At 36.6% G+C, this 25425-nt stretch overlaps 1 protein-coding gene across 2 annotated transcripts in view; it reads left to right on the forward strand.

Annotated features, from left to right (window-relative positions):
* Positions 1–24952, forward strand: part of LOC105828619 (mucin-17) — a 56063-nt gene extending 31111 nt beyond the window's left edge. Inside the window, exons 3-18 of one of the 2 annotated variants that reach the window (XM_036282558.1) lie at positions 2593–3931; positions 4246–4916; positions 5424–5480; positions 5849–6019; positions 8970–10415; positions 11344–11487; positions 14764–18429; positions 19848–20033; positions 20110–20190; positions 20537–20728; positions 20987–21410; positions 21963–22081; positions 22239–22313; positions 22555–23269; positions 23832–24049; positions 24485–24952. In XM_036282558.1, the coding sequence (XP_036138451.1) occupies positions 2593–3931; positions 4246–4916; positions 5424–5480; positions 5849–6019; positions 8970–10415; positions 11344–11487; positions 14764–18429; positions 19848–20033; positions 20110–20190; positions 20537–20728; positions 20987–21410; positions 21963–22081; positions 22239–22313; positions 22555–23269; positions 23832–24049; positions 24485–24763 (9783 nt within the window). In that variant the 3' untranslated portion in view covers positions 24764–24952. The remainder of the gene's footprint in view (positions 1–2592; positions 3932–4245; positions 4917–5423; positions 5481–5848; positions 6020–8969; positions 10416–11343; positions 11488–14763; positions 18430–19847; positions 20034–20109; positions 20191–20536; positions 20729–20986; positions 21411–21962; positions 22082–22238; positions 22314–22554; positions 23270–23831; positions 24050–24484) is intronic. The other variant, XM_028194123.2, reaches the window with a different exon arrangement.
* The last annotated feature ends 473 nt before the right edge of the window (positions 24953–25425 follow it).

The following is a 25425-nucleotide window of genomic DNA, read 5'->3' on the forward strand; positions in this document are numbered from 1 at the left end:
TAAACAAAGAATTAATAAAAGAGCAGAGAACGAATAACAACCTCGCGGCGCGGTTCTGCAAACTTTCGCAAGAATTGATACGTCAGAAAGTACGGAAGGTCGTTTCGTACTAGTCGACTTAAATGAATATAATATTGATGCAAATTCCGTCGGGGTAGGAGACAAGGACAATGCGCCCGGACGTAGACGACCCTCTTGATTCGACGGTGTAGAAGCAGTCCACCTTCGTGGCGCGGAGCCGAGCCTCTCACCTGTCCAAAGAACTTTTCCAATATCCGCGCGGTGTTACAGCGCCTATTTCGTAATATCGCCAGGCAGTCAGGCAATCCGAAAATTCCCGTCGATTTCTACGCGTCATAACTGTATTAATTCAACTTTCCTTCACGGTTTGCATTACTTCCTTTTTGCATAGACCGTCCCCGGAACTCTCTGCCGCCGTTTCTTTCTTTCCTTTGTAAATTCCGTTGCTGCATGTGCATTTCTTTTCAAACGAATCGCTCGGTTGCACGCTGCGTATCGTCATCAGAAACATTTACTATTGTTCCATTTTTCCAATTATTCTAATTTTAACAAAAAAAAAATCTCGCGATTATTGTTGTTTTTCCTAAAAATGTCTGCATCAGAATCAAATCTGCTGCTCTCTGGAAGAAAAAAGAGAGCATTTCATCGAGACACTATTTTTTATATGTTACTTTCCAGATCACTTAATAAATGGTTTCGTAATGTCCTTATCGTTCATCTCTATGTTCATCGAAGTCGTCATATTTGCATATTGCCGAGAGTACATCATTCTTTAATTTTCTTCGTTCTGATTACGCACAAACCCGATTAGCTAGATTCGTGACAGTTTGCTTTTAACGGCATTGGCTTGCGGAATAAGGTGGCGTGACGTTATACACTGACTTTTACTTTCAATATCGATAGTACGATTAAAACGGGGCATAGACGAATAGTAATACCAGTAAACTAGAACGCATATTCACATATCACGAATTGCTTGCGGTGACGGTTGTTCTTCTAAAGGACAAGAATCTTTATTTCGTACATGTACAAATATTAGTTATATTTAAGAATGTATTTTTTAGAATTTAGCGTTCTTTTAATTGTGTAGGAAAGTGTTAAAGATTCAGTAAGAAGAATTGTTGATAGTTATTTCCGCATTAGAGAATTATTGTTTAACATATGTCTGAATTTTATCATATTTTATGAGTTTTTTAAGCTTACGTACACACACACACACACACACACAAAGTAATATATATAAGAAATATATAAGATGTAGCCGATTAATAAAATTTGAATTAAATTTGATAGACATCATAAATTAAGATTTTAAGACATTTATATTTATATACTATCAAATCTATAAATATTCATTTGTTAATATCTGGCTTTTTACATTTATGAATATCAATTAATTAACTCAAAACTTTAAATTTTTAAGTCATTGGATTGCTCTGATTTTATAAATTTAACTGTTTAGATTTTTAAATTCCTCTCTCTCTCTCTCTGAATTTCTATACTGTTTTGTCTTTGAATCAATGGATTGTTAGATTTATTTGTAAATAAATTTACAGTTTTCCGCTGCGAATTAATTTAACAGGAAAAATCACAAGAGCTGTTCTAGAAAACTATAGATTAATACTGTCGTTTTATTTGGATCTTGTGCAAACTGTCCAATATCGAAGACGAGTTTATTGCAATTACAAAGAGGAAAGAGAAAAATTTTAAACGAGTAGCGTACACGCTAGAGCCGTTTTCTTCTAAGCATCGACAGGTCAATGTAGTCACGAGTCTTTTAATGCTGTCTTATTAATGCTAACGGTGAAGGTATAATCTGTGACAAATAAAGTCTACTTGTCGTAACGACTGAAAACGCGATTAATTGCATTCGCCGGGCATTATTGTCAACAACAGCCAATCGATCGAGGCCTGTCAAGACCGGTTATTACCATTTGCGTTAATCCCAACTCCATTGGATTCTCCTAATTGCATAATTGCTACCTTCCCGCGGTTTCGTCAGGTATCGCATCTTCGCAATCGGGCGGCCGCGTATCGCGCTAGAATTTTTCTTTCTTTCAACGACAGAGTCCGCTCTTGATTAACGATATGGTTCATCTTTTTCTTTTTGTAGTGAAGCGTGACGATCACAATCGCCCGATTGTACGTTAATCAAACAATTATAGTCATTGATCGATCGTTTATCGATCACATAAACGAGGGTTCTAAAATAACCTCAGGCGACTACTTGACGTACTTTCTAAGTACTCAGAACATCCGCAGTAATCCGTTCTTATGAAAGTTCTTGAGCCTTTTACTTTGCGTCTGCCTTTACCGTTTATTGCCTGACTAACTGACGAAGCATCTTGATTATTGACAGTGATGGGTATCGATATTAATCAAGTTAATTTTTCTGAAGTAATCATCAAAGACATTGTTTTTTTTTTACTTTTCTAAGAATTTTAAAAAATATCTTGTTTTTATTTTCAGAAACAGAGATTTGTAACAAGAAAATAATTTACCATGTGATTAATAATAGTAAAGCGATAATAAAATTATTAAAAATACGTATTATTGTATATATATTTTCAGACGGATGGACAGAAAATACAAAATCGCGGTTCCGCGCGGTACAACTCTAAATCGACGACGGAACCGAGTGCTCTTTCCACATCAGAAACTAGATCACCTCGCGAAAAAAGTTCCCGTTCGGAAACAGTTTCCAACTTAGAAAAGCACGAGACAAATGTCGCTAGAGAAGGTACGATTAGATCGCGATCAAAATTAAAGCAATCTCAGGCGGCAGACGATTCGGCTACTGCACCACGAACAAGTTCGAGACACTTGAACGCCAGTGCCGATAATTCACGAAATCGTCAAAGGTCGCATACCACACACGCTCTTAAAGAAGAAATAACGAGGGTCGACGGCAACAAAGAGAACGCGCCTGAGCCACAAACGCCAAGGCGATTGGCAGCTTCACGAAGAACATCGGACATATCCCCCGTCTGGGTGGACAATGCGAAGTTGGACAACGCGAAGTTGGATCATGAGGTGTTCGCAAAGTCACCTGATCACCTGAGATCAAGAACGGGAAGGAAGATTTATGTAAATCACGAGAGAGAATCAAAAAGTGAGATAATCCCAGCTAGAAAGTCTCCAGAAAATGAAAATGTGGAGACAGCCGAAATTCCGAGCGAACCAGAAAAAGCGGAAACCCGATTAGAGCATTCAAGGGTCGAAAACATTACCTCGAAAGCGTCGAAATTTGATACAAAAGGCGCGAACAGTTCCAGTAGTCAAAAAGATGAACCGAAAGACGTTTTGTTGTCCGGTTCTGAGAGCGTAAGAGTCGACGTTCCTTTGAGAGCCGAAAATGAGAACGGCAATTTAGCCACTACGGTTTCATCGATTAACGTCTCTCCGAGACAGGCGTCGAAGCCAGTGAAGGAAAGGGTAGAGAGCAACGATATCGCGAGATCGAGCGCGAAGAAGAGCAGACAGTCCGATCGGTCGAAACCTCGCAACAGATCGAAGGTGAGAGATCCCAATTTTGAGACCACAAATTCCGTTGGTACCTCTCGCCGAGGTTCATCCAAATCCGGCAACAACGCGACTGCGGAGACGAACGGACGGTCCTCCAATTCCCGACACAGATCCAACGCTAATTCGAGGGGCCGTTCCGCGCACAAATCGAGAGACGCGGTTGCGGTGGAAGCGAGAAGTAATGGCAGACAAAAAAATGCAGGCAACAACGATTTCGAGGCGAATGCAAACAGAGGAACGGAGACACGACGTAGCGACAGACGAACGCCCGAGGGGAAGCGAAGGTCCAAGGATGGTAGATCGAAAGCTGCGGAACCTAAGGTAGACGAACAAGATGTCCGGGCGCAGACCAGAAGCCGGTCACGCGTAGCCGTCAGCAATCTCGGTAATTTACAGTTCAGTCGTTAATTAAGAGATGTCAATACTGAAATGTTCATTAATATCATGAATAAATTAAGAATCTGTCTCAAGGAAACAGTAAACTGTCTCTCAAGGAGACATTACTCTCATTTCTAAAGTATTAGTGTTTCAATCACTGTTAACGATTATTTGATATTAAGATCTCTGAAGAAGTATTCAAATTGATTATGTATTAGAAGTTTTTATAATTTAAATATAGAATTAATAATTGACAACGAAGAATAGTTTTTTCCAATTATTTAACTAAAATTTTAATGGCAACCGCGTTTTTTTTTCCAGATGTCACCACTACTTACATTCCGAAAGAGACGATCGCTGAAATTACGACCGTTCCCTCTGTGGAGGATGCAGAGATTACGACATTCAATTCTGCAACGACCAGGCCATCGACAACCGCGCGAATATCTTCTTCAACCGAGCGAGTTTCACGCAACAAGGGAAGAGACAGAGGAGAAAGTTCTCGTGCGAAGAAACCCCCGAAGGAAGATTTCTTCAATCACGGTCTAGGTTTCCGTGGTCGAAAGAGCTCGACCGAGAGATCGTCCTCGATTGTTGCAGATCCGCGGATCACTACGCCTAAGAGCGAAACGCAATTACCCGGTAATCCTGGATGGACTCTCAGACGCCGACCTAGTCACGTCCATCACGATACCCCTTCTTTGACAGTCACATCCACGTCAGTTAATCGAGATCAAATCAACGAGATCGTCTTGCTCAATGATTCATCGAGGAGCACCGAAACGCCGTTAAGTAACGCAAAAACCGGACGAAGAGGCACGAAAAGGCCAAAAGTGAAGGACGAGAGCAATACCGTGTCGGGCCTCGCGGCGAAGAGCACAACAAGGGGCAACAAAACGTTCAACAAATCTGAAAGCTTCGGTCTACCTAAGGGAACAGAGCCCGAGAGCGACAATTATCCTCCCGCATTCCGAGCTAGGTTGTCTCAGTTGGTGAGTTTAAATTTATTTATCCTGTCTTCCCATTATGTTTGTAATTATTTACTCTTCTCAGTGTTAAAGAATGTTACATAAAAACGTAACTTTTCAATCTTGATTAAAACGAGAAAAACACAATAATTAAATTAATTTGTCATAATAAAATAATAATGATTAAATAATGATTAGATAATTAAAGTTTTGAGATATGTATCAAAGATTCATAGTATATGTAACACGTAAACAGGTAGATATATTTTTTCTGCGACATATGTATTTATTTGCTACATTATTTTAGTTATTATTATTTTTATTTAAAATTATTATAATTAATATACTAAAGTTATTATACAAAACATATTGCATTCATTTCAAGTCTTTCTTTGCAAGTACTTTACAATTCTATTTTGTAATTCCATTTGCGAATTTAACTTTTTAAAAATCTTTAGAATATTTATTAATAGAATATTGTTGAAAAGATTAATAGTAAAATAAGCGCACTCAGTCAAAGAATACTTTCAGAAAAATTCTAATTCGAAACCTACCGAAGGAAAGTCTACAACTAGAACCAACTTACAGGTAAGATGGCATTCAGGTCTCGGTATATTTGCTAAATTAACTAATGATTATTAATTTATTTTAACTTTTAACATATTAACGATTAATATGCATCCTATTTCTTTTAACTTGAGCCACTTGCAGGCAGTTAAATCTGCGGATGTTGAAAATGGTGCATTTTTAGCATAAAGCAATAGCTAATTTTTGAATTTTTATTAAACGGTTAGCATGTGTATCTATACATCGGATAAGCGCAGTAGTGGGAGTGATATTATATAATTAAAATTAATTAATATGGTGATGACTTTCTTCGCCCCCTCCCCTTGACGCGTACAATTCTCTTATACACATACATAACTCTATAAAGTTAAAAAAAATGCCCTACGTAGGAACATCCAAGGGAACGTACATTCCGACGGCATACACGATCCAGCACGAAAACGATGCATGTATCTGAAAAAAACGAAACTGTGGAAAATGCGTTTGCAACAAACGTAGTCTTGCACGTCTCTCCTCCCACGAACCCCTTAACTTCGATATTCGACCCCGATACGCGACAAGTAAGAACTATAGTGGCAGAACTCTAATTGCTGTTTGGGATTGCGCACTAATCGGGACCGACTGAGAAATCTTGCTTTGTCATTTCCATGCGTTCCCATTATCCACGCTTCAGAGATTCTCAGAGTTTCCCTCACATTATTCAAATAGATGTCCAATCATGGGAAAGATACCAATCTCATATATATATATGCTTAATATCATGCTTAATATTATCACATTTGTTTTCAGTTTTTAAATAAAAAATTCTAAAAGAAAAGGTTTAGATCTGATTTTTTTTTTTCATCAAAGAGCGCATTGTAAAAAGATATCATTTCTCACGATCGTCGAACGTTGAACGCGACCATTTTTCACCACGAGATCACTACGATCGGTCCAGTCAAATCTTGACTGGAATTATCATTTACGAAATAAGGAATGGTGTATTGGTTGCTACAAACGCGAACTCACATCAAACGTATCATTAAGAGCCAATCAGAACTGGAAAATGATGCGTTATTAACATTTTTATGACTGTCGAAGCGAAGCTTACTTGGTGATCGGTGATGGTAAAACGTGACCGAAACAGAGTTACGATTTTGAAGAAACTCTTCAAGGCTTTCGCCGGAAAGCTTTCATGATGCGTTCGCAAAAGCTTTAAGAACGTGGTTACAACAGTGAACATCCAAACGAGACTGGATACGAACTGGTATCGTGACGCAAGGAGTGGCGAATCCTCGACGAGAAGTTTTCTCAAGATATATCAATTGCAAAAAGGGTCGTAAAACAGCCTTAAATCTTTCATTAAAATCTTTTCGATCGCGATCCTACTTTTACTTTCAAGCACCCTTAATGAAACCGGGCCACGAGAGATGAATAGACGATCTATTATCAACGCGCAATGAATGAATAGGTTTCGTGATTTTGCAAACTGGTTTTGATATAATCAACCTGTCTCTTTCTTCTTACGTTGTCAGTTAGCCTAGGAGAGAAAGTACACTTGTAGGTAGGTCATTGAGGCAAATCAAGTAATAGGCACGTTGTTATTCAAATGGATAATTGATCTTGATTTGATGCGCTTTTCGATATACCGCGGAAGTTTATCATTAGGTTTGCCAACTGGAGTGCTAAGTAGATCTGTCATTTTCAGCTACTTTTCATGGAATGAAAAAGCAACATCGTGTAATACCTTAGCAATATTAATAAAATTGTGTAAATGTGTCACGGCATATATTTTAAATATCTTTTGTATTCACAGCTTTTTATAAGAATATTCTACTTCGCTATCCAGCAAAAAGAAGTACAAAGACTGACATACGTAGTAGAAAAAGGAAATAAAAGGCAATTTAATAATTGCGTTCCGTAGATTGTGTATTTTTCATTATATTCGTCAAAAGCACAAGTAATTGTTCAAGAAATAATACATAATTGCGACGTGTAATTGTTTATTAGAAACTTCAGAGATGAATCCAATTAAAGATAAATGAGACAGCACAATTGCTTGCTCATAAATAACAGGTATCGATTATATATCGTAATACAAAATATTTTTATAAAAATATTTTTTTTCCTGAATTATATGCTATAAATGTAAATTAATGTAAACGTAAAAACATTTATTTGTAAATATTGTATATAGAGTAGATTTGCAAATAAGATTATATAGAAAGAATATGTAGAAAGTTTTTAAAAAAATTATATATATTATGCAAAAATATGCTTTACAATTGATAGCAATAGTATCCAATGATTAGCTAAATGTTATGCACTTAATGTATATTTTTATTTTTTATTTTTCTAAATGTATTATATATATTTTTAAAATGTATCGAAAAAATTGAGAAAATCTGGAATTTTTTAAGAAAATTAATTTTTTAGCTCTTAAAACTATGAAAACTGTAAATTTTTATTAATATTTAGGAGAATTTTTGGAATTGTACTTTTAAATTTAACTTTTATTTCCCTTTTTTTCCCAAAATTGTTTCTTTGATTATTTGTTATTGATAATGCAATTAGCAATAAATATAATACACATATCTACATTATGATTCGAGAATTTCTATTAAAAAATTAACGGTTATAAAAGACAATATATTATTTTAAATTGACTATTTGATGAAATGTATTATAAACAGATTATTATGGCAGCGTTTTAATATTACTGCCAGTAAAATCTATAGCGTACGTAACAGAAACTATAAATTTTCAATACTGTCATCAATATCAGGACGCAGCTTATGTGCACTATTTATATTATTATTTTATATTATTTTTTAGTATTTAATTATTATTTTTATTTTATTTTTTCTTGTACTTTTAAAAAAATTTTATTATTTAAAACTTAACTGGCCTTTGGTGATTATATAATTAAGAATATATTTATTTTAAATCTGCATCTTAAAAATTCTCTAATCTAAACTCTGTAATTTTTAATAAAATGTCTGAAAAATCCAGGAGTTCTCAAGAAATTTTTTTACAAAATTTAAGTAAACACACTAATTTTTGTACACGGTTTTGCTAACCACACATCATATTATCTTGCATTATTGTAGAGTAAAGTATTCTTATTTAGGTCGTGATTTGACGAAAACGATTAAACTTTCAGTCCGCGCCAACGAACTCTTGGTTCGTGTATGTCGTTAGCCAGCTGGTTGGGTGGACCGTCTTCTTTCATCAGTTCATCAGGCTTCTATTCCTCCTTTAAAAAGTAAAGGGTGTAGCGCTCCTTAGACGATAGATACGATTAGCCTTTTCTGTTATTGTATAAACAAAGAAAATAGTGTTTACGTTTCCACGAATGAGTTTTCGCGAACGGTCTTGAGAACGTCGCTTCGAGTCGAGGAAGACAAACGCCTTGTACGGGACACGCCGTACTAACACAGAATCTACTTCCGAGCTTTCCGTTGCTTACGAAACGCTTGGCGCACTTTTCGTCGCGCACTTAAAATGGAGCTCTTTGAACGACCTTTTCAGGCCACGAAACCAAGCTTGGCGATTCTATTCTCCGAAAGATCTAAGATGAAACTGGAGTTGGCCAGAAGATTAATCAAACCCGAATTGAACGTTGACGAGAACGATTTTGACGTAACGACGACCGCTTATTCCGACAAATCGAAAGCAACAGAAGCCTCGACGGTCAGCGAGAGCAGGAACATAGAGAAAACGACGAAAACAACCGGCAAACTCATCGGTGCTCGTGCCACGCACGGAAGTTCGACGGTCGCGAGTGCACTTAAAGGAAAATCGATCGTGAGAGGCAGGTGGAAGCTCCTGGAGACCAGAAAAGTAACGAAAGATAGAAACGCCGAATCTCCACTTGGATCGGCCACCGCCACGAACAAGAAGGATCGAGTGGCCTCTCAAGGAGTTCCTTCGCCGCCCGTCGAGGAAACGTCGACGAGAAGTGTTATCGAGTTCAATGCTGTACCACGTCGAATTACGGTTTCGCATCGCGGCACCGTGGTTCCCGCGGAAGAAACGGCCGCCACGACTGTCGACACGACGAAAGTCCGATATCCGACCACGGCGTTGCGGGAGGAAGCGGCGACGGTGGATGCTGTAGAGGAAAACAGTATCATTACGACCGTCGAACCGCTAAAGTTCAATAAAACATCCGAAATAACGATTCATCTCACGGAGTTCCCTCAAGAAGTAACGCTACCACCGACCGTCACCATGCCGAGTTCAGAAAAGCTGTATCCCGTTTATATTCCCGACGCGAAGGAGTTCAACTTGTCGAACGGCAAGGAGACAACGGCAATCCCGAGCGACGCCGGTAGGAGCAGCGTCCGACCTCGTTACACGAAGCCGCAGCAGCAACCGGACAAGGTGGCGGTTTCCATGGTGACGTCGAGGACCGTCGGGCCCACCAGCAGATACATCCGAAAGAAGTCCGGTGTCTTCACGCCGTACAACGTCGTGCCCAAGACAACCACCACGGACGCGGCGCCTACGCAGACGAAGCGACGGGAATTCCGTCCGCGTACGTCGACGTACAGGAGGCACTCCGAGGCGTCGCCGACGAGGCAGGTGGCGACGGTCCAACAGCCGACGGCGACGACCGCCGTCGAGCAAACAACCGCCGCGACCGGCGTTACCATCACCCCGAAGCCGACCAAATATCAAGCTCAGCTCGTCACGCCGAGCACTGCCGCTCGTCCGAGCTCACCCTCCGAGCCACTCGTCAGCGTGAGGATCGACACCTCGAACGACACCACCCAGCGCGCTACCGGTATCGCCGGCAGCAGCAACGGTGACAGCGGTAACTCCAATATCTTCAACCCCACTAGGAGCACGTATCTCAACGCGAACACCACCACGCTGCTAGAGCAACTACGGAGCACCGTGGCACCGCTCTTGAGCGACTTGGGTAACAGGACCCCGATCTTTTCTGGATCTTACTCCAACGTGAATACCGCGGTGAGTGATTAAATGGGTTTTGGAAAATTATTTTATTTTCTACCCGACAAAGTTAAATTAACACGTGAGTCTTTTGTAGTTTATAATATCTGGATAATTGAAAGAATGACAGTTTTACAGCACTTGGTATACCTATGATATATTTAAGTAGAAATGTCTTGCGTATATTTTGGGAATATTTTATTATCATTAATTCTTCGTAGATCAACTAAGTTGTTTAAGATCCAAATTCTTCCATTTTACCAATTCTACATATACAAAAAAGTACTCAAATTCGGACATGTACAAAAAAGTAAAAAAAAGACATCCGATTATTAATATTTAAAAAATATATTAGAATTTTTTTAGTTTTTTTAGGACTTAAAAATCTTTAAAAAATTACAGTCTTTTTATAGCAGTGACAATTGATTAAACAGAGGAAAACAAGTTGCTTCGCAGATTAATTAATTATTCTACATTATTTTAATATAATACAATTAAAAAGTTTTATTGAAATAATTTCAATTTAGTTAAAAATTTTTTTTTTTTACTTTCTTTGTTTCTGTGCCCGAATTTGAGATTCAGAATTAGCAAAATTGGAAAATTGCCTGGCTCGCAAACAATTCAGTTGGTCTGCAAAAGATTAATCATAATATTCTCAAAATATCCTACATTAATGTAAATTAGTTTAAAAAATTTTATTGAAATAATTTATCATACTATTGTGATGTAAATATTTATTTATATCTGAAGTATTTCAACAATCATTATGATTAATTTATTTACAAATATTATGGGTGCAAAAATGGTGCATTTTAGTTTTTACATAAACGAACAAATTATTTTTTTAATGATAAATAGCTCTTTTTATGAGATTGTTTTTGTAGATTATAGCTTTTATATTTCAGGAAAAGATTTGTAGAAGTATATAATTTTTTCCTAAACACAGAATTCAGCTCCCAGGATAACACCTAATGGTTCTCCGCCAAGATTCAGTGCAAGATATAAAGGAGCAGAATTGTTCGTAAGAAAACCGTCCGGTGTAGTACCATCGATTACAACGTCGTCGACTACAGCCTCAACACCGATAGAGGTAAGACTTTTAAGGATTTGGAGAGAATTTTATAAAGGCCCTCTCATCGAGGATAAATGAGCCTTTTGTATAATCATCTTTTAATTACATGCTGTGTACTCAATCGAATAGACGATTCATAAACTTGCTAATTTTAATTTGACACTTTAATAGCAACAATTCGCGTTGACATGACATTCTTCTCACTTTGATACGTGATTTTACGATAAATATATGTTTATCATAAATATCTCGCGTAATTTTTATATATTTGTGGAAAAAAAGCTTTTATTTTTAGAAGCCGTAATAACGATGTCGTAGATTTACAGTTACAGTAGTTGTAATATATACTTTACGTACGACTGAATGTTATATCTGATTTAGTATTATTATTATTGTTGTTATTATTATTATTATTATAAGATAAAATGGCCGCATTTCATATGCCTTTTACGTATATAATATGCATAAATGTATACAATTGTGTGCTCACCACTCCATTGTATATGAAGCATACTTTTCATAGTTAGCTTAAAAATAAGTTCTAATAATTTGTATTAAGAATTCGTGACAAAAAAATCCAGGTAAGGCGATATGCAAGCCGAACGCGCGTAAATGGTTCCCTTCAGGAGAAGTTACGTGAGGTAATTTTCTGTGCTTAAAAGGTATTCCCTACGAAGGTACCAGAGGATTCCGAAGCAGTTGCGCCGCCATCGTGGACTGGCTCTATCGTCTCCACCCCATCGAGCGATCTTGTACTTAATCATATCGACGCAAACAACCTGCGTTAATCTCTGACCATCCTCTGATCGCAATAAGAAACCGATAATTCGTTATACACGCCTTTTTCAACTTTACTTTTTTTAGCTCATAGCCGAAGTATAACGACTGTCGTACGAGTTACAGACTTGCATTTTTTCAAATTGTATTAACAATAGCTCCGATTGATACAGTCTATGTTCATCTGTGAATATCGACATTCTAAAAAGAGCACATTTCTCTTGCTTTGAAAGAGCACGTCAGCACAAGCATAATCATTGCACAAACGTTCTACTGGGATTAAGGTCGATAAAGATCATTAAATGTTACGCTCTCTAACACTTAGGAGAAGGATCCACCTCGAAAAAAAAAATAATAAGATGACTTATTAACTTCGAGGAAAATTAATACACGGTCATCGGTCATGTCACGTTATCTCATAGCACTCACATATCATACACTTATATGTGCAATTATTGTATCATACAATATGTTGTCATACAACTATATATTTTTTTATAATAAATGTATACAATTTTTAGCATAACACGTGATTAGCAATTGTTTGCCCTTATTTAGCCATGCTAGAGTTAAAAAAATTACAGTAAAAACCTGCACATACGTATATATAGTATTAAAAAAGTATAATTTTTTTAAATACTATATATATAGTTTTAATACTAATATATATATATATATATATATATATATATATATATATATATATATATATAGGGAAAATAAAACAGTAGATATTAATTTATAGTTTAATTTTATTTTACTTATAATTATATATTTACAAGCAAAATTATAAATGAATTAAAAGAGCAATATTGAGACGTTTTGAGCAACCGTTATGAATGTGTGTACAATGCGAAAAATAAAATTATTTATTGACTAGTAGAGTAACTGCAACAACCACAAGAATCATTTGCGATCAAAAAATGCCATATTTTATATAGATGTAATTTCATAATAAATACATAATTAAATTAATCGTATGAATATAATTATAGAAGTACAATAACTTTCATTATCTTTATAAAGCTTTTAATAAAATCTTAAGAACATCGTTTCAATTTTAAAGTATGACTTGAAAGTGTATAGACCTCTGTGGTTCTTGAGTTGTTCCAATTTCAATTTCTGATAATGTAAATAAATTCTTGTACCTTATTAAATCACAGAAATTGTCAACGTGTTTACAATAAATCCACAGATACTCGTTTCACTATATGTTTTAGCATTTATCATTTATCTGTCACATCGCATCTTTATCCGTTATTTGATATTTTATCTTCAAGTATCTTCAAGAGACATCGAGTACAGATCTATCAATCTATCTTGATTCTATAGACATTTCGCATGTTTGATCTCATTAAGAAAATATCGCTCTTGGACAGCGAGAAGTGAAAGTACACATTCGTGCATAATAGATAGTTTATAATGAGCATTCTATACATCCGTTATCTCTCTCTCTCTCTCTCTCTCTCTCTCTCTCTCTCTCTCTCTCTCTCTCTCTCTCTCTCTCTCTTTCTGTATTACACGATTAAATAAGGAATTAAAAGATATAAAATATAAATGGAGGAAGAATATGTCGCCATCACGCATCCTTCGCAATCAATGTGCCTCATTTTCTTATTCCTTGATCTTATTCACTGATCCATTTTACAATAATTTTAACATCTTTTTTCTATAAATTTCTCTTATAAAGTATATTTTAAAATATTTAAGCAATTGTATCAGAATTAAATTAGTTTCGCGTAACAACGTTTGCGCGACGCGAGTAAGTTCTCTCGTACTTCGCACGTGCCGTGAACGTTTGCCGTTTTTCGAAGCTTCCATCGGGCAATCGTGCGAGAAATTGTTAATGCAATACTTCCGTAATAATGTAATAGCGAAAGTACGTCGATAGTGGCCTCTGTAGACGCAAGGTAAGAGCCGGTAATGTCCCGAAGAATAGAAAAAGATATCGGAGACGAGAAGGAAACTAGTTTCTCTCTACCGTCTTTATCTTTAATCTTAAGAACAAGTTCTAAATGACGGCTGTTACATCAAGCCTTTACGTTCGGCGACAATTCTACTTCCTCTCGCAATAGTTTGTACATGTACCTAAAGATGGTGTATGCTCACATGTTCTCTCATACAACGTCTATTTATGCAATTGTATGTAATTGTGTCGAAACATAATTTTTTTTACAAAATAACACGCTAATTGCTAATATTTACGTCATCGTTGTATTTATTTGAGTGCACATTTGTAAATAGAACAACTAAAACGTATTAACTCTTAAATGCGCAAACTGCCCTTATTGTTTAATGTTGCATTTGGATTTGCATTTGTTTTTATTTTAACTGAGCTCACGCCAAAAGGCTCGACGCGTTTAAGGGTTGAAACGTCATCCTCGACATGTAGATTACGCGCATTATAAAAAGCCATACCCGTTTAACTGATCGTGTTTGAAACCTGACTTACTTTATCACACCGTAATTGCACCAAAGTGTGTACAGCACTCGCACGCACCGAATTTCTGATTGCAGAATTCCGGTTCGGCACCGCCCATTGCCATCAACAGCCCCGGCGAGCCCAGATTCGTCACTTTTTATCAGGCATTAGAGTCGGCTAGCATAAGAAACGAGAATCTGGGCGTGGATGACGTGTCACAGCGGCAAAAACTAACTGGCGTGGTAACGAAGGTAGAGCCTAACGCTACTGTATCTAACGGCGCCGGTAACGACATTGCTAACAATAATGACACCAACGCATCAATCACCGCGACTACTACTACTACTACATTCTCCCCAGATACTACTATTGTAGACACTACTACCGTCGTTCAGTCGGCAGACAATTCGCTCGTTTCGAGATTAAGTGCAGAGAATAGTACTGATGGTGGTCCGGAAACCGTCACGACAACAGTACGAACCCCCGCAAATTCGGACGTGAACGAAGGAGAAATGACTCAAACCTCCATTTCTGAATCACCCGGAACTACTGTCCCCGTTAACACGATAACACCGCCGTCCGATGCGAATGTCTCGGGTACTTTTCCCAGTACCCAAACCACATCGACCAGTGTCGCCGATGTGACTCTGGCAGCATTGTCCTCCACGGAATCGAACGTTCTCGATGATGACGTTCGATCTACTGAATCGGTGGACACGAGCACGGAGATAGCCACATCGCTACCCATTACCGAAAGGGTGAACATTAATATATCCGGTTCTCAGAATTTGCAAGCGGCGAGTGACATTCTGGATACAACACCGACGCCGATTACCGAGAGCGTCACCGTAACACCGGAAGCGACGACTGTGTCCGCGATAAACGACAAGTCGTCGGAGAATATTGAGGCAAATACCATGCAACAGCCTGAGAAAACGACGCTTCGGACAACGGAACCAATCGAAGATATAGAAACGAACACCGTACAGCAGTCCGACGTGACGATTCCGTCACAAATGACAATGGAAATCACGAGTACCGCCGAACCGACCACCACAGAAGAAATTTCAAACGACATAATTGAGATCCGTGCGACGGTAGCACCCATCTTCACGACTACGTACCCGCGACTGATCGACTACGCGCAAGACATTCTATCGCGTTTGTCGCATAAAGGTTTTTCCACGGTTAGAACACCAACTCAGAAACCTACCGTAACGACAACCGTTTTTCCTGAGATGTCCAACACGATACCGGATTCGTCGACAAACGCAGGAAGCCCGGAAGAGACTACTGTGCGAGAAACATCGACGATACCACCAGATGTAGAGTTGGTACCGACTACGACGACGAATGGACCAGAAGTAATTACTCGAAACACAGTAGGTTTGGACACTGCCTCTCAGCCTAACGGCCAAGAGACAAACGCACGGAATACACTGGACTCAAGTACAACAACAGGACAGACATTATCGAGTACCATAGGCAATGAGCGTAACGCGACATCTGATCCTGAATTGACAACGACGGCAGACGAAGAAATTCCCATTACCACGCCGATACCAGTTCCGCGACTCGTCGATTCTATTATGGAAAACGATTCCCAGTCATCCAACGATACATTGCTCACTGAGCTAATGACTATCGCTAAGACTCTCTTCACGGAAGGAATGAACGACACGCGGCAATTGACTCAGATTGATGGCATGGTAGGAAACGACAATGAAAATCGTTCCGTGTTGATCTTGAACGGCACGGAAGCCACCATTACACCTTCCGAACTTTTGAAATTCTTAGCAAATACTACCGAATATGTAGATGTCACAATGTCTGTTGATTTACCTGGAAGCGAAAGAGAAGATAACTCCACCCGCGCCCCTGTTGTAGGATCGAAAATTTTAGTGGAATCAAACACGCGACCCGCCGATGTCGAAAACCCAGTCGATGTAGGTGATGTTACCTCCATGTCCCTTTCGCAGATAAAGATCGAAACACCAAACATGACTATGGTTACGGTCAGCATGAGTTCGGAACTAACTACTAATACGCCTGACTTACAATTGTCTAATCCAATTAAATCATCCAATAATAATACCGAACAACAAACTACGACCGTTTTAAATAACGAGTTGTCGAATCGGTTAACGGGATTCGCAACGGACCCTACTACCAATAATCCCTTAACGAGTTCTGTTATCGCGAATACGGAGGGAATGTTGTCCGATGTAAATAAGTTCACGACATCGGACATGGAAACGGTAACAGAATTAACCACGAGTGTAATGATAACGGAAATAAACGTTGTACAAACGAACGCCGTAAATCGAACCACTAATCAGATACCAGAACCCACCACCAAAGTTCCTGCATCTGACTTGCAGGTGACAAACGACCAATCCCTTGTAATAAATACATCGGATATCGTTACAACACTTCCAACGGTATCCGATACAAACGATACTCAATCATTTACTACAGAATCTCCCATCACGGAATCAATTCGTAACATAGTAAACTTTACCGACATTACCACTACTAATCAAACCAACGACATAACAACAAACACCCCTCAAACGCTAATTGATCTCGTAAGCGAGATGCCAAATCTTATTACCCGTTTACAGGATACAGGATTTACATCAACAACCGCCCAAGGGACGGCTGGTTCAAGAATCATCCAACCCGAGCAAACGACCGAAACCATCATCACTACCACCACCACCGTTCCTACGTCCATCACAGCATCTTCAAATGATTCCACCACGTCCCCCGTATCCTCCACTAACGCGACAACCCTCCCGTCCTCATCAGCGTCCGAATCAACGGTAGCGACCATGACGACAACGACTACCACGACGACAACGACCTTGCGAACGACATCAACAGAAGCTTCGTCGCGATCCGAACTCACTACCACTGTCGAACCGACGTCCGAAATGACCACGACTGTCGACATAAACGAGAATCTTGTCTCGACTGAGACAACGACTGATACATCGTCTACGCAAGCCACAACGGTCGCTGCGACCGAAGTCGATGATCTGAACACGAGGATAAATGGGGAGGCAATGACAACGACGACCAGTGCCGCATCACCCGCAAACATGTCGACCACACCCGCAACAACTACATCTACGACTACCGCACAAATCACTGTGCTAAATCGAATATTACCGTCTCCATCATTATCACCTCTTGGCGCTTTAAACACGGGAACGCCTTACTTAGGACGTTTCGGCGGCAGTCAGGTGACGGCGGCCCCAAAACTCAGCTCTTCCAAAGCGCCCGTTCGCGACTACTTGATTTATGGCATTTATCCCAACAAAACCATTGTGCGGAAGAGACCAGAGGACAATCTGATTGATGGCAGAAATGTGAACAGCCCGTACGTGATATTCGGCATCTATCCGGACGGCAGATTAGTCCGGAAATACCCCAACGGGACGATAATACCGGATTCACCCAGGAACCCGGTCGAGGTTGTGTTCACACTTAGAACTACCACTACTACTAACCGACCAGTTCCCAGGCCATATTATTATAACCAACCGGCTAACCCAGCGGTCGTTTATAACAACCAATATCAAGCCCCGCTATATTATGGTAATGGTAGACCTTTGGACGAGCTGACGGGAGGTGCCCAGAGCCCCGGACCCCTTGATTTTGGACTTATTGGTAATGCGATCGGCGTTACTCCTGGAGGCCCCAATTTCGCGGGACCACTTGGTCCCCCTGCTAGCGTCCCGAGCACAAACAAAATGGTATTTCTATCTTCATCAAAATCATACTTTATACGCGCATTTGATTCGTTCGATTGATTTGAAGATCAATTAAGAATCAAATTTATTGAGAAACGAGTTGTTTCCTGACTCCTTAGATATCTAGAAATTGTTGCTACGCGAAAGTAACTTGAAAAATGATTTAATGTTAATAGAGATCAGAACTTTATTTGAATAACTATCTGCATTTTATTTATAATTCTTATTTATAAAATTTTTAAAAAATTGTATATTTCTCATCAGAGCTTTTTTAAAAACTCATTATTCTAGTACACATCATATTGTAGAATATAAATGTCTATTCATAAATGTCTAACTATGTGAGTTGCAATCTAGAATAAAAATTACATTTAAATATAACATCAATCCAGCAACAGATAATCATGCTTAGCGCAAAATGCGGATATACATGTAATAGCCAACATTTCTAATTCTTTTTGTTTCTATTGAGCATAAAATATAGCAAAGTTTCATAACACGCTTTCTTTCTCTCGCTGGATAATTATGTAATTGATAGATTAACAATTCAGTTTCTTGATATAACTTTGTAATTTGTATCTTTATAGCTTCTTTTCTAGCAGACTTACTTTTCATTATAATATACATACGTAATATATACATGCTTTACATTTTTGGTGTAATTTTAATTAAATTTAATGCAATTTAATACTTTTTTCCAGGTCAAAAATATTGAATGCTACAACGGCTGTACACAAGTATTGTAAATTTGTAAATAGTGTGACAGATTTATATGTAGCACTTTGTTTGCCTATTTGCACTTTTGGTTTTTTTACGCACTGTATCTTTTGTGCAATTTGATCATGTTTTTCACTTGTATTAAATATTTGATATATTTTATAATATATGAAAACTATTTTATAAAAATTTATTGTTACAAATTCTTTTGTGTAATACGCACGACATGTGTTATACAAAGGTTGAAAAAAATTGCTTATATTCTTAAAATTCTTTTTATTTAAACTGTTTAATGTTATTTTTATATTTTTCATTAAAATTAACTGTGTAGATGACACTTATTATTACAAGATTTATTATGGCGTGTTGTTAGTCCGGTCATATTAAAAATTTTATTTAAAATATTTTGGCATAAAAATCATAAAAAATATTGTAAATCTTTGTTATATTGTCATAAATTTATGTAAACAGATTCAGAAAAAAATTTTTTTTAATTAAAGAATTTAAGGTAAAAAAAATTTATTTAAAAGTATTAAAGGGCATACACAAATTTTGAGTTATTTGATAAAAAATGACACAATCGTACCAATCTCGTTTCTCTTCGCAATATTTGAAAAATATTGCAAGTTTATGAACTCTATCTCTATTTACTATTAAAATCTTTTCTTTTTCAAGTTATTAAATACGGTACGTCAATATTTCAGAGCAATATTTTATTAAATACCCAAATGGGTACGCTGCCGAATGCACCGTTCAATAATCTGCAAACGCCAAGTAGTGGTCAAGTACAAGGATCAATTGGCCCTTCTATCTTCCAAGATCACGAAAGAAATGAAGGTTCTCGGACAAAAGTGACGTCTGATCAACGCGGTTCTGTATATATCGGGCAGGTAATAAGAAAAACCATATTATGTGATTAAGCGTTACTAAAAAGAAAACACTTGAAAGCAATCATAAATATTTCAGGATAAATTTATTAATTATCAGATTGATGGTGCACCAGATATCATTCCAAAAGTCGTTGATGTAAGAATAAATTCAGTGGCTGTAAGTAACTGAATGATAATTGACAACTCTTAATAATAAATTTTTTTTTACTAATAAATTTTCTTGCTTCTGTTTGCTAACGATTTAGAAATTAAAAAATCCTTCACGCTTCCCTTATTTCTTATAGTAACAAGATATGAGTTTGCGGAAAATTCTGTTTTATGCAAAACAAATGTAATTTATTGCTAAAGATATCATAAAACGTACATTTTAATAACTTATTAAATTAACAAATATTGCGAAAAATATATAAATTAAATAGTTACTGCAGATAGTTAATACATATAGAAATATTAAAAAGTCTGTAAAAGAAAATTACTAATTTACTATTGAAATTCATTATTAGACCTCTGTGAACGAAGGTACGGCTTCATCCACGGCATCAAACCTGTCCTTTGAAAATTTGCTGAACAATCAGTCGGGTGGTGGTGTAATAACAGCACCTCCTGGTTTTCCTTGGAGAGATCCTCTTGATCAGATATTCGGTATCACCACCAGTTCACCTGTACAAACAGCATCTGTGGCATCAAATCAACTAGTGCGTAATAAATAGCAAATTATATTTAAAATATTCAAGACAAATTAATTTATAATTAAGTATAATATACTGTTACATACATAATTAAATGTTCATTAGACATACTATTATTAAGCAATAATTTTTTTTAATTGTTATGTTTGTTTAAAAAATTTAAGATAATACGGTAAATAACGTTTAAACATTTGCTACACTTCTTTATTTATTTCTTTTTGTTTCATATATTGTTTATTTACGAATTTTTGTTATTATTTATAGGACGAGCCGACCGAAAGCAATGCGTCGATTATGTCGCGTCCCGTAAATTCCTTAGTAGAAGTCTTCACACCAGTTATGAGCAGTGCAACTTCAACAACTACTACAACTACCGCTAATACCACACCTACTACTACTACTACTACTACTGCTGCTGCTGCTGCTGCTGTTGCTGCTAGTACCACTACTCCTACTACTGCTAGTACCACTACTCCTACTACTACTGTCAGTACCACTCCTACTCCTACTGCCAGTACCACTCCTAGTACTACTACTGCAACTACTAGTACTACTACTACGCCGGCACCAACAACCACAGCGTCGACTACTACTGCCGCTACTACTACTACTACCACCACGACAACTACCACAACTACTACTACTTCAACAACAACCCCCGCAACGACTACGACGAGTCGCACAACAGGTACTACACAGAAAAAGAACACATTTTTGTTTAAAAAATATTTTTATTTAAAAAATTTTAAATTAAAATAAAATTATACAGCGCGTTAAATACAGACATAATTTACTTACATGAAGAAGAAATTTTGTATAGTTTTCAAGAAAAATGTATTCTTATTATTTAATAATAATTTTCATGAGTTAAGAGGACAAAAAATATCAAATAGACAATAATATTTTTTAACCAAGAATTAGAATTTTAAATATTATTATTATGAAAATAATTATGTGTGTGTGTATTCTCTTTAAATAATTATTATAATATTTAATATATATTTGTTTGTTTTAATTTAAAATTATATCAAAGTCTTCAAAAAAGATTAAATTATTATATATAAGCAAGATTATCATTGTTTCATATGTAAGTGAGAATACGAATTCTTTTTTGTATACAAAACAATAATTGTAAAATAGATTATATCAATTTTAACTTAATATTTTTTTGTGTACACTTATAACTATTCCATTTGATTTGCTTTTCCTACAAATACTTACGCTGTATATATAATAACAGGTTTAGGAACAATTCGATCGACAGTATCTGCAAGCAACATATTAAGCAGATTACAAACAAATACGATGGAGAATCCTTTTGGTACCTCGTTCGGAGATTTGGCTTTCCTAAATTCATTGGTAAATTTTATTTGTAATTTATATTAACAATTTTTTAATGTTATTTCTTCCTCTAAATACTGAGAAACATAAAAAAATATTTGATTGTATGTTATGTAATAAGCTATATATGTTAACAAGTTATAAATATAACAAAGAATCTTCTTATCTTTCACAGTTACAAAACAACAACAATGTTAAGTCCACCACGCCGAAAACGCTAACTGAAGTGGAGCAAGTATTAGCAAACAGGGTGAGCAAAATAAACAAAAACATTTCTAAGACATATAAATAGAAAAGGAAAAAAAATTAATATATTTCCCGTAAACACATTTATTATCTTAATCCGAAAATTAATAAATAAAATAAACAAAATTATTTAATTTTTAGTAATTTAATATAATATTAGTACAATAATTAAATAAAAATAATTAAATGTTTTATATAATTTAATATTATTTAATATCGGTTTGATATTGTTTCATCTTTTCTAGATTTTGTCGCTTGCACTTGCTAATCCTGGACCAACGCGAGCGCCGAAAGCAATTCAAACCGCGAGTTTGAATACGAATGTGAACGCGATCAAGGATCGTCCGTCACCCGGATTTCCCTCCGAGCCGATAGTAATCGACTTACTACCACTTACGTCACCGTCAACCCTTATCAGCAGCACGTCACCTACGAAGAGGTATACTGAAACAACACAAGCTAGTACCGCGTCGACAACTAGGGCACCAGTCGTTATCACCGCCAAGCCGAAAACGACTGCAAGACCCAAAGTCACCACCCCTCGGGCGACCGTAGGATTTGGTCAGAGTCTGTGGCGAACGTTACTCGGCAACATTTTCGAAGCTACCACTACGGCGAGCAGTGCGAAAACGAGGCAAAAACCTGTGGTCAGGGCAACTACTCAAAAGCCTGCCGCGATCACTCAGACACCGGCACAGATTGTCAGATCGACGCTTGCGAATTACATATTGCCCGCGATCAAATCGCCAACAACACCAAGAAGCGTGGACATCTCGGACATCCACGTGGCCTCGAGTACATCGCTCACGGACAGTATCATTTCCGCATCGACCCCAAGCACCATTTCAACCACACTTTTAAATAATCCGAATCCTAGATTGAACGACGCCTCCACGTCCACGTATTCACCCGACGATGATGCAAAATTCCTGGCTGCGCTCTTGCGAGCCGTACAAACGGGTAAGTCGTTTTTTACCTTTGATCTTTTTTTCCCAACGAGATCTCATGGCGAATTCGGTTGGGTGCACCAGTGCGCACTAGTGCACCCTCGTTTAGTGTTTCGTATTCTGTTGGCTTGTATTCAAAATGGGAAAAACTAAACTACACGAAACGAGGGCGCACTGGTGCATGCAACCGAATTTGCCATTAGTAAAATATAAGCTTAATTACAGTCAAATTTATTTAATTGAAAATTGAAACAATACAAAATGATATTTCGTTAATCAGATTGCCTAGAAGTATCTTTTTTTTATGAAATTATTAAAATAAATTGTAAATATCTTTGACTGTAAAAATAAAGCGAAATTTCAATGCAAAATAATAATCAATTCTACAGTTTGTTAAAATAAATTGATCTTGAAAATAAATTGATCTTAAATCTAAAATTATGTATTGAAAAAAGATTAAAAGTAAGAAAATTATTTAAAAAACTTAAGATCAATTCCTATATTTTTCTAAATTGTTGATTTTTACTTTTAGAATTATTCATTTTTATTGACTTGCAATAAATATTTTATATTAGAAACGAAACCGAGTACTTCTACGACGAGTAAGGCGCAATTAAGTGAGGATGATGAAGCCTTCTTGAGAGCGATTTTAAGTAATCAGGCTATCATATCTACTACCACACCATCATCCACTGAAGTGAATCCTGCGGCTTTGTTGGCTCTACTCTTAAAGCAGCAAGGCATAGAACCCACGACACCAGCCACGAATATTAGGGAACGGTTACAATTATCCGTGAGTACACTATTCATGCCGTAACATATTCTCTGAAATTCTGCGTTTCTAATACGATTTAAAATATTAGTATTTTTTTATCAGAGTAATAATTTTTTTTCTAGTGTTTTTAATTTTCGAGAAAAATAAAATTGAAGGAAAAATCCAATTTTCTAAAAAATACGATTGTGATAATGACAGCTTTATTGAAGAATTATTTATTAGAGCTCTTAAATGTAAAAAAAAATTTTAACTATTGACATAGAAAACAATAAAAGTGATATTATGTTAAGAGTAAAAAATCTGGGAAAGTATGGCAAGGAAAAAATCAAAAAACGTTTTTTTTCAAAACTTTCAAAGATCTTTTTGAGCTAAAAATACTATTTCTTCTGTAGTATATTTTCAAAAATTTTGCGTTTATATAATTTATTAACAAATTGATATTCTTTTGATCAGAGTCTAGGTCTACTTTCCCCAGAAGAAACTTTGACAACTTCAACCACTAGTAGACCAGTTAGTACGGCAAGGCAAGTAGTAACACCGAGACCAACTGCAAGACCAAGACCACCACCAACACCACCAGTACAGACCACGACATGGGCTCCAAGTTCCACGTACCCGCCTCCTCTCTTCGGAGGAAGTGGCTCTTCGGCAGGTAGTGGGCTGGTTACCGCAACTAGAGCCATAGGCAGATTCCTTGGCGCTGCCATTTCGGTAAGCATCCTTCTTTTGTAAAAACTCACTTTTTTGTTAATTAATTAATAAAATTAAATAAAAATTCCAAATTTGTCTTATTTCATTCTGAGAGTCGATTTTGTATCACATAACTTGGATAAAAATTGCAGAAGTGCAGAATTTATTAAATATTGACTAGAAATAAATATTCTAGTAAATTTGCTTACTTTTATCATTTTATTAAATTATGTAATATCAGAATTGATCTTCTGGTGTATAATAAAAATAAACAAATATTAAGCTTCGCAAAAAATTTACGTAAATTTAAAAACTATTTTACAAAAAAATATTTTAAAACAATGTGTTTTTAATAATAAATGATTAATAAATGGAAATTAATTACAAAAATTAAAATTTTTTCTTTTTTCTTTCATTTTATCTTTTATATTCTTAAGATACGTTATTAAAAAATTATATTATACATATATATACACACATACATTGAAATAATTATTTAAAATAACCATTTCTTTGTATTAGTTATTAACATTTTTATTTTGGCTTTTAGGGTGCAGCTCAACAGTTACAATCTTTACTAAGAAATAGTACCAGAAGCGCAGCCGGCTAACATTAGAATGGAAAAGGACGATATACATCAATTTTCGCTCAACCTGAGAACAAATGTCAGGAGTGAGGTTGTAGTAGTTGTTAATTAATAAAGT

The sequence above is a fragment of the Monomorium pharaonis genome, chromosome 2 (genome assembly GCF_013373865.1).
Source record: "Monomorium pharaonis isolate MP-MQ-018 chromosome 2, ASM1337386v2, whole genome shotgun sequence".
NCBI lineage: Eukaryota > Metazoa > Arthropoda > Insecta > Hymenoptera > Formicidae > Monomorium > Monomorium pharaonis.